The 14,193-nt window shown below is 35.7% G+C and overlaps 1 protein-coding gene across 1 annotated transcript; it reads right to left on the reverse strand.

The window, feature by feature from the left end:
* Positions 1 to 5,801: 5,801 nt before the first annotated feature.
* Positions 5,802 to 13,961, reverse strand: LOC114353849 (uncharacterized). The gene is made up of 6 exons (XM_028305973.1): positions 10,806 to 13,961; positions 10,656 to 10,718; positions 10,241 to 10,571; positions 8,954 to 9,607; positions 7,060 to 7,214; positions 5,802 to 6,107 (listed from the first exon to the last, which is right to left on the reverse strand). The coding sequence occupies exons 1-6, from the start codon at positions 13,484 to 13,486 to the stop codon at positions 5,921 to 5,923; spliced, it is 4,071 nt and encodes a 1,356-aa protein (XP_028161774.1). The 5' UTR covers positions 13,487 to 13,961; the 3' UTR covers positions 5,802 to 5,920.
* Positions 13,962 to 14,193: the final 232 nt, after the last annotated feature.

Below are 14,193 nucleotides of genomic sequence, written 5' to 3' on the forward strand. Positions count from 1 at the left end.
TTTTTTTTTGAACACGAACCATTATTATCAATAAAAAATTGTTATAATAATATTTGTAATTAAAAAAAAACATGTTTTTTTGTTAAATAACACCTATACAAAATATTTCTCTAAAAGTAGGTTTTACTAACTCTTCGAAAAAAATCGATAGATAAATCGCTATGGTTTAGTTATGTGACATCTCTAAATCTTTCAAACTCGAAACGTCATACGGATCATCTTAGGTGAAAAAGACTATAATAGCCTCATTCACGTAGCAAAACTTGCTTTGCGATCCTATCGAGTAATCGTTCTATCGAAATGACCCTTGTGAATACTTATTGAGAACTGTTTTTCAATAGGACGACGTAACAAAACTTCAACGACAACAAATCGCTGAGTTGCGTTGCGATCCTATCGAGTGATCGTTCTATCGAAATGACCCTTGTGAATACTTATTTAAAACTGTTTTTCAATAGGACGACGTAACAAAACTTCAACGACAACAAATCGCTGAGTTGCGATCCTATCGAGTAATATTTCTATCGAAATGACCCTCGTGAATACGGATTTGGAACAGTTTTTCAATGGGACGACTTATGAACGTCAGCGAGATCTTGACTGTCAAAATACGTGAATTAGGCCATAGGATGTAATTGTATTTGTTTCAACCCTCACTTGTGATAGTCTGTTTTTATATCTTTCACCATGGTCACCCCAGCGATCGCCGAGCGCGTAAGAACTCGCGCACATCGCAATAGCGCGGGTCAGGTGTCAAACGACCGTAATTGTCGCCAGTTGTGACGGCACTTGGAAATGGTGTGAACAAGGTATCATAATGATGCCCAATGATTCTTCAACTCTTTTAGATGATATATTATATTGCCACTGTATTTTGAACCCTATTGGTAATATTTTAGGGACATTTTATGAGTTTGAGCCTATAAGTATCCGAGAGAATAACTACAAGTTATATTATTTTAAGTTTTTCAGGAAACATTGTAGAAAATTCATCCTGAATACTTTAATGTTTGAACTACGTAGAGTCGCATGCACTATTAAATAAATAAATAATACATTTGTACATAGTAACTGGGTATTACTATGTACAAATGTACCCATCACAGAAATTAAAATTCATTTCAATTTCTGCCCGGCCGGGAATCGAACCCGGGACCTCTCGGCATAGTAGTCCATTCTGAACCACTACAGCAAACAGCCGACACTATTATTATTAACTATATAGGATGTTAAAATTAATGTAACATGAGCAATTTACATTCAATACAAATTAGTGCTATTTTAAGATTTCATTTCCAAGCATTCATCCTACTAATATTATAAATGCGAAAGTTTGGATGTCTGGATGTTTGTTACTCTTTCACGCAAAAACTACTGAACGGATTTTGATGAAATTTTACAGTATTATTGTTTATAACCCAGAATAACATATAATTTATGACGATCTGTGAAAATTGACAAACGAAATTTCAAGCTGGTGAAGCCGCGGGCAAAAGCTAGTATTTCATATTTAACTGTACCTATGTTCACTTTACGATATTTAATTATAGACTAAAAGGACGCGACAGAATACTTATCTGAGTTTCCATTTTCTTCAAAATCCGTTTGGAAAAGTACAGGCCAATAAAAAGTGACGAAAATAGACAGATTACACTAAGTGAACGATGTTTGTCGAGTTTTGGCCTCTGTACATAAAGACATTAGTGCAATAATGTGAAACCACAGAGTACAGTCAGCGTCAAATACACTCAACATCAAATAAACCGCACCTTTCACGACGCGAATTTTAAAGATTTCCTTCTGACGCAATCATGGTGCTCCAACAATATTGGTGTTATTTGAAAGCCCATATAAACTTAAAGAAAAACACATTTAATTTTTTTATAACCAATTAACAGGTACCATAAAATAATGAGACTTGAAAAAAGGCTTCACTTGGGGCTCACCTCTGGGACCAAGTAGACCAATTTTTGTGGTTATAAAACCAAATAATGGTCTCACGTGTCCTCTTTAACAGATGGATAGCGATTAATCCCAACTCAATAGTTGTATAGCCATAAAAGTTGGCTCAAACGTAACTACCTATTTTTTTAAGAAGTGACTCTGGATCCTTCTAAAGACAAATTTTTGGGGTAAAAACCTTTCCTTGAATGAAATGAATTGTAGAACTAGGCTTTTAAATGGTGCCAATATTGGTGGGAAGTGGGGATGCATACGTTTGAAAGTGCTTGTCGCGGGAGGGTCGATTTATTTGATGTCGAGTGTTGTTCGTCGTGACACCCAAAGTAGCTATAAGTTCGCAACACGTCTTTGTTACAATTGGAATAAGGTTGTGTTTTCAACTTTTTGGCCACTTTGGGCGTCACGAACTATTTGACGCTGACTGTACAAAATAGTACTAGTAATACCAAATTTTCCCATTGTTTTCTGTCACCAAGGTTTTTTGATTGCCTTGAAGTGACAAGGCAAACATGATAGATTCATTTTACTTATTTAAGTATTAGCGTTTAACATTTTCATGGAAAAGAGGCAGATTTTGTTATAAGCTTGGAAAATTCTTGACAAAGTAAGTGAGGATAAAAAAAAGTACAAATCCATTGGAAGAGATAGGTACTAAAATCAAACCCCAAGCATTTTGGTGTAATATTCATTACCTCTTGAGAAACAAGCCCAACTACCCTCAAAAAGTACAAGTTCTAAAAGTTAACTAAACCCAAAAATATGTAATTCTGAATACAGATATAATGTCAACAGGAGTGCCTCTGTAATTAGAAGATGAATACTTCTTTTGGCATGCAAGATGTGCAACGATCGTATCTAAATTACATTAGATCCTATTAAAACCATGGATACTCTCTATTAAGCCACAGTAAAATGGAACAGTAAGGCTTGGTTGCACCATCTTACTTTAACTTTGACAAACGTCAAAAATCTGTCAAATTCCATACAAAAAGCACCGGTTATCGTCATAGTTACTGTCAAAGTAAGATGGTGCAACCCACCCTAAGTCTTCAGTGACAGGCGGCGTAATAGGTACTTAATATCAAACATTTTTCATCCACAGCGTGTGTTAAACTCATCTCTTAAAATAGAGTTTTCAATTGGCTCTGAAAATTGATTTTTAGTAGTTTTAAAATTAATTCTCAGAACATTGAGTTTGCGACCTGATTGATACCTTTAGTTTCAATGCCAAATCTTTGGAAGATCATTTTTTGACAGCGCATAAAAAAGTAATGTCAAGGGTGCCGCCTTTTACCCTATTAGGCCACTCTTTGACCTATAGAAACCACTTCCTTAAGATATAGTCTATGTATGTTATGGCTTTTTTAAATTCCCACCTCTCTTTCCCACCACTGCAACTCCTGTGTAGCCAGGATCTACAGCTTGACCGCCATAAAAACCCAACCAATGAAGGTCAAGTTTGTCCCGGGGGAAAGTTAAACTGTCATTGGACCCGCAACGAAATTAATCAGAAGAACATAGGAGTTCGAAGTTATGGCTTGTCTGAAGACGTACTATTCTTCCCTTCATCAACAGCCCTTTACAGTCCACTGCTGGACTATGAGCCTCCTCCACTATAGTAGAGGGTTTTGCCATAATCCCCACGCTTGGCAGGCGGGTTGGAGATCGCAGTTAAAAAGATTTATGTTTGTCAGAGAGCGCTGCTGCCCGTTCTCTGTTTGATGTGTAGTCCCTAAGTCGCCTCTTACGACACCCGCGGGAAGAGTAGGGGTTGGTGACAAATGTATTCTACTCTGCCGTCACCACACGGCATGAAACACGGCACTCTTCCCTTCTACTGTGTCCAAACAATCAGCATCTATGCCCGGTCAATTGCATCTGACATGCGACCCAACACAATGTGCCATTTATTCTAAAACCAGCTCGGTGACCTGGCCTATTTGTTCACAAGGGTGCACTGTGTGTGCATTATTTGATGGAGATGTCATCGCTGCAATTGCCGATTAGGTATATCGTATACTGATATCATTAGAACTGACAGGAATTTGATATCGTTGGAATGAAGGGAGATGAGAAGACATTCATTAGAGAATTTTTTTGTGACAGAGCCTAGTTTATAGAGTCAATTTTTAAAGATATGACAGTTACTTCTAAAACATTTGTCACGGTGAGATGTATTGTTGCAGCAATTGATGTAAAAATATGTAAGCTTGAGGGTAATTGCGGTAAAAGCAGAATTACTCAAAAGGAAAGCATGATCTAACGTTGACTATCAAATTGATGTGGCCTGACACAAGTTCTGTCTGTATCTGAATCTGTTTTTGTAAGGCACATACATTTTTTTCCACTAGTTACACACCAAAAATCATGCTATCATACAATGTACAAAAACCTTGCAAAATTCTTATTTTACTTTATAATCTGTTGTTTAAAAGGCAATAAAATTCGTCTCGTCTTTTCGTCTTGGATTAAGATAATGCCGGAAGATTATACCAGTTTATTACATACGTTACTTTAACATACTTGCACGCTGTGTCATAATTCCACAATTTTAAAACGACACTAAGTATGACTCTACATTTAAGAATAGATACAATAGAAAATTAGGCTTGAATTCTTGAAAGTGTTTCATTACGGTCTCAAAAAATAAAATAGCTGGCNCAATGACAATCAATCTGCTATAAAACTATGTAAAAACTATATGTTTCATTCTAGAACTAAGCATATTGATATTCGTCATCATTTTATTAAAGAAATTGTAAACAAAGGAATAGTTGAAATTAAATATTTGTCAACTGTTGTTATGTTAGCTGATGTGTTAACTAAAGCACTTTGTAAAGAGAAACACAATAAGTTTGTGTGTCAATTGCTAACTTTAATTTAAGTTACTTAATGCTAACAATTGAATTAAAGCTAATTGTAACTTAAGTTTTTTTTTTAAATCTTAACTTTGTATTTGTGTTGTGTTTCTTTAATGTTAAGTGTGTTATAAATGTATTTATTGTAAGTTTAGCTTGCGTTTAAGGGCCAGTGTTGGAAAGTTAGAAACTTTTTGGTTAAACGCAAGCATATTTGAATATTTGAANCCCTGACGACGCGCTGCCGGGTATCGACTTTGTGAGTGTCACATCATCCATCGGCCTGTCCATCTCCGCGAGTTTACATCGAAAACAAAACACGCACGATGGCCCACCCACAGGATACTATTCGACAAGGCCTCACATACGAGCGAACATTGACTCACGCACGCGTATTGTGTATGATGGAAGAAAATAAAGAAAATGGTGTACTAAACTTAGGCAGTTAAATACTGTGCAGTATTTAACTGCCTAAGTAATAATANATCCAAACTCCAACACATACTACTCAATGTTCCAGCAAGGCAACAGATTGTAGTGAAAAAGAGAATAAAAAAAAAATAAAAAAAATTTTTAAATTAAAGTTTAAGGTGATGCCTTGCGAATATTGGGCGTTTTAAAGAAGCGCAGAATTAGTTTTAATCGTACTTTTCTTATTACTTATGTTCTTATTTTGAAATATTTCATAGTTGACTAATAAATCTAGTGTCTGGTCGAAGCCGAAACATGAATGGAAACAATTTTCTCGATAGAAAAAAAATCCAAAGATGACCCTTCTATTACTCGATTTTTCGTTTTATAAGCAGATAGGCTAATATTTCAGTACCAAATTTTGTATATTGGTCCTTACCAATATACAAAATTTGGTACTGAAATATTAGTAGAATATAATAACATATTCTAAGTACTGGTCGAGTTATTTTCTTTAAATAGTGTTTGGTTTTTCAATAAATACATGATTTCCGATTTTTGTCGCTTACGTTATTTTATTCCGCGCCGCGCGCGCTATTGCTGTCCCTTTCCTCGCACTGAGAAATCATATTTCTATCCCTCTGTGTGCGAGGCATTCAGTCGGCCGAAAACTTTTACGAGGTAGCGCCTTAATACACATACCCAAGCAGCAGCAAAGTTTTCTTAGGGAACCTGAAGGACTGCAGTTTGGAGCTGGTAGAGGTTTGCTCGGCGGCGACCACGGAGTAACCCTCGGTCTTCTTCCGCATCAGGTAGTCCTTGAGCGGCTGGCCCGGCCTCACTTCTTCCACGTCGATCCAGCGCTCGGCTGATACACTGAAAATAATATTATCGTATTTAGTTTAAGTTCCATTTCGTAGAATCAAGCATAGTGCCCACTGCCCCTAGTAGGGTCTACTACCTATATTCAATATAATATAGAACGCGAGAATTTTATTATCTATCTCAATAGACAGTTTGACACCATTCCCCAATAATTCGAAATCAAAACTTTTCTAAAAAGACACTTCATTCTGGTCTTAAAAACTTAATTAATTTTAAATTACCTATAAATTACGATTTTTGGTCGCATTGTAATAGAAAAAAGTAGTTTAATAAAGTTGACAAAATAGTGACGTCACTTGCTTGTAGCGCCATACAAAATCTATGGGAGAGTTTCGTATTGACAGTTTTAAAAAGTACGTCAATTGATTGGTAGTGTCAACATGTCTATAGTTCCAAAATACTGGACTGTCCTGTCGATGACATTGACAGTGGGGCGCCACCGTCAATACCGGATCGCTGGTTCAGATTTTTGCCATGTTGGAAACCATATAGTTGAACGATGGTAGCGCCCCCCTGTCATTGAGTTTGGCGGGACAGTTAAGCGTGGGTCATCTATATTTGTGGGATCTTCTGTCAGCCATGGTTTGCTCATAAACTCCCAGAATTGTTTTGGTCCTGAGTACCTAAAAGCCACTGGAGCTTTTTCAGTCATACCTGGGGCTTTCTGGTGAGTACCCCAAAACTTTTTGGTCTACCGAATATTTTGCATTGGAGCATACATTGTCAACCACTGGAGCTCTTTCAACTATATTACCTAAGTTTTTAATTTTCATACAAATCGGATTTTATTTATTTTGTATGAAAATTAAAAACTAAATTTTATTCTGACTTCACCATACCATTTATACGACTATGTTAACATGGGCTAGTGTCGGCTCATATACCCATTTACCTAACACCCTGTATAGTAGGATATAGTAGTATAATAAGGATAAATAAATACCTGAGCCCCTGGAACTGCTTGTCCTGCAGATGCCGCAGGCTGTCCACGACGTAGGCTTCCACGCCGAACACTTCCCCGGTGCGCGCCATGCCGCCCAAGTTGGGTAGCTTGTCGATCAGAGACGCCACAACTATCAGCCGGCTGGGGCTCTCTTTCTGGAATTATTTACATTGTGATTTTAATAGTGAATCGTGTTTCTACATATAACGAAAGTAGTATGTAGTTTTTTCCAACTAATGGTTTTTTTACAAACATTTATTTATTTATTTTAAACTTGTATGTGTTACAGGAAATGTATGAATTCTAGGAATTGTATACTATTCCTAGGAAATGTATACAATAGGCTAGTTGCCTTAAAAAATTTTTGTAGTCCGTAATGTTTAATATCAAAAAATATTGGACACATATATTTTTATTTGTCAATCTAACAAATAATTACAAAGTTATGGTGCGTTGAAGTTGCGCACGACGTCACAACGTGCGGCATTTTTAAGCAAGCGTTGACGTCACGGGCCTCTTCTTATGAACTTTGGGGCGCTTTATCTCTTTAAATTTTCATTAGTTTGAAAAAGTGAAAAATACGTGTAGAGTATTTTTTGATAAGTTAACTGACGGACTAATTAAAACTCTTGCTTTTTGACCCAGGCAACATCCCCATTCCGAAGCTATTTAGGAAATGTATAAAATATTGCTTCAGAGATTTTTTAATACGCACATATCCTAGGAAATGTATACTTTTCCTAGGAATTTTATAGAATTCCAATATTGTATTAGGAAATGTATAAAACAAAGCGGCATAAGCGCGGTCGCGTGGGCCGATAGGTACTTTTAACTCATAATTATTATTGTTTAGCCTGACAGTTGTTTTCGCACTATTCTGGATAACAAAGTCTCGGTTAAGTTAGGTTAGACTTGCGACCTTACTACATCGCTGCCGCGGCGCGGTAGCGCCATTTAAGTTTCGGAGAAAAAAAAGTGGCGTGATAAAAATATTTTTGTGTAAAATTTTAGGCTTAAAATTGATGCCCTAAACAATCCAAACCTATGCCTGCTGCTGCCCAGTGAAGCTTAAAAGATAAGTCTTTTAAAATTTAAAAGAGAGTTCGATGCTTACCAATTTAATAGATTCAGCTCAAAGATTTATTTATTTATTTATTTATATTAGGGAAACAAACAATTTTGATATACAGACAAATAATCACACAAAAAAATAGGACAGAAATCAGCAAAGTTTCCACAGTTAAAATTAATACAGAGTGCAGACTAAAAATTAATTAAATAGTAATAAATTATACATTAATTTCTAAATGTCAAATAAATACAATGTCAATTTTATAAAATGTCAAACAGTTAAATTTAATAAAAATTATAAGATGTCAAAAAGTTAAATATTAATAAAATTATATAAATTAAAAACACAATAATTATGTAGGTCAAAATTAAAATCAAGTTATATATTCAAACATTCTCTCAATTGTTTTTTATAAGATGGTAAGGAAGAATTAAAAATGTCAATCGTGTTAAACCTATTATTATATTCCTTACAAGATCTAGGTACAAAACTGTTGCTAGCATAATTAGTCCTAGTGAGAGAAATAGAGAAAAGTTTTGTAGAACGCGAACTCGTCCGAGGGCACCTAAAACTAATATTACTTAACAAAAAAGAGGAGTCAACATGGTTATTTAAAACTTTGTAGAGAAAGACTTGGTCTTTCTCAATGCGACGGTCTAAAAGAGATGGTACATTAGGAAGTGTTCCGCCTTGGTCTTTTTCAATGCGACGGTCTAAAAGAGATGGTACATTAGTAAGTGTTCCGCCAAACTTATCAGCTAGATAAGATAGACGATTTTACGAAAGATCGCAAGTAAATTATAATTAATTTTATCGTCTCACCTTCTTTCCAGATTCATACACGTTCACGTCGCTCATATTTTTCCATGGAATATATTTTTTCTGTATCGTCCCCGACGCTTCGATGTCGTCACTAACTTTGCCCTTGGTGTCTTTCGCTATACTAATCCCAAATATTTCTTCATCAGATCTTTTCCTATAATTCTTGAAAAAGTCGCATTTGGAAATATTTTCATTAATAACTTTCATAGTATCCCTAATATAAGCGACATCAACATTTTCGTTGTTATTTATTTCGCAGTACCGTGGCAAGAAATAATAAAGGAAGAGTGGAGTGAAATCATTCACAATGTCAAATGCATTGACGAAATAGTCCTGCTGTAACTTCAAGAAGTTTTTGTCTTTAGCGCTTTCCAGAAATGTTCTTTCAATTACTTGTATAGTATAAGCGTATTTCATTGAACTGTCTGTATAAATACCATGAAGCATGACAGCTAAGTACTGGGCGTGTAGTCGGATATTGAACATTTGACCCATAGTGTGGGACAGTAAAATTTCCATTACAAACTCATATTCTTCATTTGGACACTGCTTGGTGAGAATTTTATGTTTGATAGTCCAGTACAAAATCATGAATTGTGAAGTAAGTGGTATGTTTTTCAGGTACCCCAGAATTTCTTCATTTATGGCTGCTTTCTGAAAACAAGTTTATTTTTCTTAGATATAAAATTTTACAGATATTAGTTAGTCACGCCAAGATATTCAAAGGTTTGGTACCCTAATCGATTCGCCAAGATATCACCAGAGGGTGTTACTCAGGACGGGATATTACTAAAAATGGCACCGTATTTTCGCTCATAAGTAGTTAAATAGTATAAGATAGTGGCTCAGAAGCGGTAGGAGGGCTCACATTTGCATTTGCCAGGCAATTGCTATTGGCACTTGCCACTGGAGTCAACTATAGTCTGGTCTGTGAGCACATAGAATTCTGTCCAATGAGCCCAAGATACCCATCCTTATCGCTCGCGCGTAATCATATTGCTGTCGCGACTGTGCGACTGGCACCCGCAGTGAGTGTACGACCGCGATAGCAACATAATTACGCGCGAGCGATAAGGATGGGTATCTTGGGCTCATTGGACAGAATTCTATGTGCTCACAGACCAGACTATAGTTGACTCCAGTGGCAAGTGCCAATAGAAACGACAGAACCTTAATCGCCAGTGGCGCCATCTTGTGAGCGCAGAACTCATTAGCAAGAAATATCGAATGGACCTAAACGCAAGTGAAGTCCTTTGAGGACAAATAAAACAAGTATCAAAGTATTACCTTCAAAAAGATGTGCAGAGCAATGTACCATTCCAGACAAATTCTCACGCTGGGTTGATGGGGCAGCCTTCCCAGCAACTCGACGCACCAGTCTGCATTCTTCTCACCAGCACCAGGCTTCAGCACAGATATTAGCAGCAAATGCTGCAGAGCAGTCAGCATCAGTCTATGGGCCTGGGAGTGGCCATGATACCTCTGTTTATTTCTGAAAGCCTCATCCACTTTGTGCCTTATCATTGCCTCAATATTTTCAAGAATATCACTGTCTTGAATTTTGCTCAGGACCAATAGGGACAGGCATTGAATTTGATAGTCGAAGTGAATGTCAACACTGAAAGCAAATGATACAAAGTGATGTTACATGGTACTTTTTTTTTTAATTTTCCTAAATTATTTGATAAAATATAAAACTCACTTCAGCTTATCAAATCCATATTCAGGCTGCTGTAATATTTCAACAACAAGGTTCTCTGCAATCCTGCAATGAGAAATAAATTATTCAAAATACGTAAGTTTTTTTTGTAAGTAAGGCTTTTGATTTTGAGTGCTAAGCACTCACTCTTACCTTTGATCCTTCCTGGGTACTGGAGAGTGGAGTAAAACCGCACATAGAATGTATATAATTTGGCCATAGCTTTCATTAATTATAAGACTATTGAGTTTCTTTACTAAGTAGAACATAGGTGTTGTTTTTGCAGCACCATTTTCTATGATTCTACTGCAGTATAAAATAATAACATTGTTGTACATTGGCCTTTTCAGTAAAACATCTTGAGTGATCAAGTTCACAAACTCCTCAATGCATGGATTATACTGATTATTTGATTTAAGCTCTTCTATTTCCTTCCACATCCTGGATATAAAATGGGTAACATCAAATGTCCTCTTCTCTCCTTTAAGAAGGCATGGTAATATGATATTCATGATCTTAAGGCACCATCTCAAGCAACCATAACCACCACATTCTATTACTTTTTCTATATACTCTGCTATGTCTTTTGCATATCTATCTAAAGTTGATTCTTCACATAGTAAAGAATATAATGTTTCACAAGATTTCTCATAAAACGTGTTTCTAAGTCTGCCAATACTGTTCTTGTTATCAAGGTCAGAAGTAAATATATTCATGTCTTTCAGACCAATCATCTCATGTTTATGATTTGCAAGTAGTATTGGGTTACTTGATAAAACATTAATTATAAACATGCTTAAGATCTTACTCTCCAAAATAGTGTTTTTATCATTGACAAATAGTACAGATGTTTTATACAATTGTAATAGAATATCCTTGACTTCTAAATCGGTAATTGAAGTGCTCATGGAACTGAAACCATTTGATAGAATGCTCATTTCCTCAATGGACAGTATGGTGTTGTTAGATAATAGACTGAGCATATAGTGTAATATAGTCTTATATTCTCTGGCTACCATCATATTTATATGTTCTATTAAATTACTAGTTTTTTTATAGAGATGTGTTAAGTAAACAACATCCTTCAGACACTCTGCTTTATCCGAGTACTGTCTTGAAACTATATCCTGAGTCTTTTTTATTTTACATAGTAGTACATCATTGAACACTGCCATATCTCCAGGGTGTTGTTGTAAGTATAGTAAACAGAAGTCAATATGAAAATATTCAATTAGTTGAAAGAATTCCACCTTCTCTTCATCTTTTACAGTCAATTTAGCAATCAATGAATTCAATGGGCTATTTAAATCAGATTCTTTTAACTCAGTTTGAAGAATGCAATATATGCTCAAATGATCTTTCCAGTGTAAGCCATAACAATTGTTGCTAATGAAGTGGGTAACATTTATAAAAATTGCTTTTCTTATGGCAACAATATTGCATGGCAATTTTAAAATTTCTATTAGCAGTTTTGTCATATCTATATCATTTATTTCAGACATAAAATCTTTGAAAATGTGTCCTGATATTACATTGCTAATGTGGTACAATGGTACAGGAGACCATTTTACCAGAGGTATTGCAGTGAACATATTGATAAATATTTGTTTATCAGATAAAAATGCACTAAGTCTTTTCTTCAAATCTTCACATTCAGAAACATTGTCATAAATGTTGATATCATTTAAGGCCTCCAACAGGACTGCTGCTTCAGCTTGGCTCTTTATCTTAGTTTCCAGTCTGTACTGTATGCATTTAAGTCGGACTTGTGTATTATCATGTTTGAGACCAATATTGAAAGCACAGTCTAACCAATGCCTTAGGGACTTCAGAGATTCAAATAACTTTAATGATGGCAAAACAATATTGCTCTGTTTTTCTTCCAGACTATCCATCAGTATAAAGAAGTTATCCCATAATGTTCTTTCATTGTTTCTTTTTGAGTGATCCCATGTAAATATAATATCATTTGCATTTTTGACACAAATATCTTTTTTCAAAGCCATAACACAGTCTAATGCTCTTTTAGCTAGATAAATTGATATTCTTCTCATTGATGGATCAGTTGATGATAAACCATACAGTATATTGTACCAGAGCTCATATTTGTATATAATTTCCGACTGATATAACACCTCATTTTTACCATCATTAACAGGCAAATAAAAGCCAGATAGAACACTTAGAACTTTGAGAGTTACTTCTCTTTTATCATTTTCAAGTTGCTTTATAAAGTCCCAAATTTGGTCCAACACACTGAAACCTGACACCCCTTCAAACAACTTTGGAACTGTACTGGTCAAAAAGTGAATTTTAAGTTGTTCATTTGTGCCCAGTAACAAACTCTCATATGGCAGTTCTAAAAATGGTAGTATACATCTATCTTTGCTTGCTATAACAGCTTCAAGTATGCTATCTGATACTCTAAAGTTTAGTAAGTCTTTGTTGGGTTCAGGCGAATCAGAATTTTCTCTGATTTCTGTCGGCGAATCTGTAGCGGATAGGAACTGCTGAAGTATGTGTTCAGATTTCATTACAATGCTTGAAGTATCCAATGAAAGGACACAAGCTACTATTTTACATACATTGTCTACGTTTTCTTTACTTACTTCTTTGATAAGTTTCACCGCAAAGTCGTACTCCACTTCATTGTCGCAACAATCATCGTCTTGAGTATTTATCAAAAGTTTATATCTGAGAAGGTGAATCACATTTGAAAGGTGCTTATTAGTAAGTTTATGCTTAGCCATTAAAGATCTTAATCGTTCATCTACAACAGATTCTTCTAAATCTAGAAAATCCATGAAGGACAGAACATCTTCGTGAGAATTCATTTTCTTGCAGATAAAATGTGTTGTCAACACAAATCTGTGTACTAGACAACTTTGTTAAATGTTTACAATTCTTCACAAACAATATACGGAGTTATTTACATGATACACTATGCAGAAACACACAATTCTTTTATTTTTATTTGAATTTATAGATTATTTACTTTCTGCGAACACGCGACCATTATTTGACATTGACGTGGTCGACTCATTGACATGTGTCAATTTATCAGCTGATGCGTTTTGTTCTTTAAAAAATATATATGGCAACACTACGATACAGCCTGGCCGGAGTATGAGTATTCTTTGGCCTGGCCGTTCGGTCGGTCTTCCTAAGTTCTCCTGCTGTTGGTGCTATCCAAAGTGCTTTTGTTTTCCGAGACAGAACGCACATGTGTCTGTCAGAAACACAAATCTTTGCTTGTGTCCTTCAGACCAAGAATAAAATTGTGTCCTCACTCAACCATGCACTCAACACGGTAATCACTTACCATAGAGAAAAGTAATACATAGGAAATAGAGAACCCTCTCTGTCAAATTTTTGAGCCTACTAATTGACAGCCTGGTGTTAAATTCGCTGTACTTAACCTACGTACGTAACGCTCACATACACACATAGTACACGCACACATACATACATAAAGTCCACGCACACATACACACAGTTCACGCACACATAGGCCCTCATAACCTTCAAAGAATTATTGTTT

Source organism: Ostrinia furnacalis, unplaced genomic scaffold (genome assembly GCF_004193835.3).
Source record: "Ostrinia furnacalis isolate ACB-3 unplaced genomic scaffold, ASM419383v2 OfSCF1848, whole genome shotgun sequence".
Lineage (NCBI taxonomy): Eukaryota > Metazoa > Arthropoda > Insecta > Lepidoptera > Crambidae > Ostrinia > Ostrinia furnacalis.

Excerpts from the sequence above, each read along its gene's own strand:
- LOC114353849 (XM_028305973.1), bottom strand. The coding sequence starts at position 13,486 with ATGAATTCTCACGAAGATGTTCTGTCCTTCATGGATTTTCTAGATTTA. Across the intron at positions 10,572-10,655 it reads TATGGATTTGATAAGCTGAA|TGTTGACATTCACTTCGACT; the intron begins GTGAGTTTTATA and ends ATTTGCTTTCAG. Across the intron at positions 6,108-7,059 it reads AAGCAGTTCCAGGGGCTCAG|TGTATCAGCCGAGCGCTGGA; the intron begins GTATTTATTTAT and ends TATTATTTTCAG.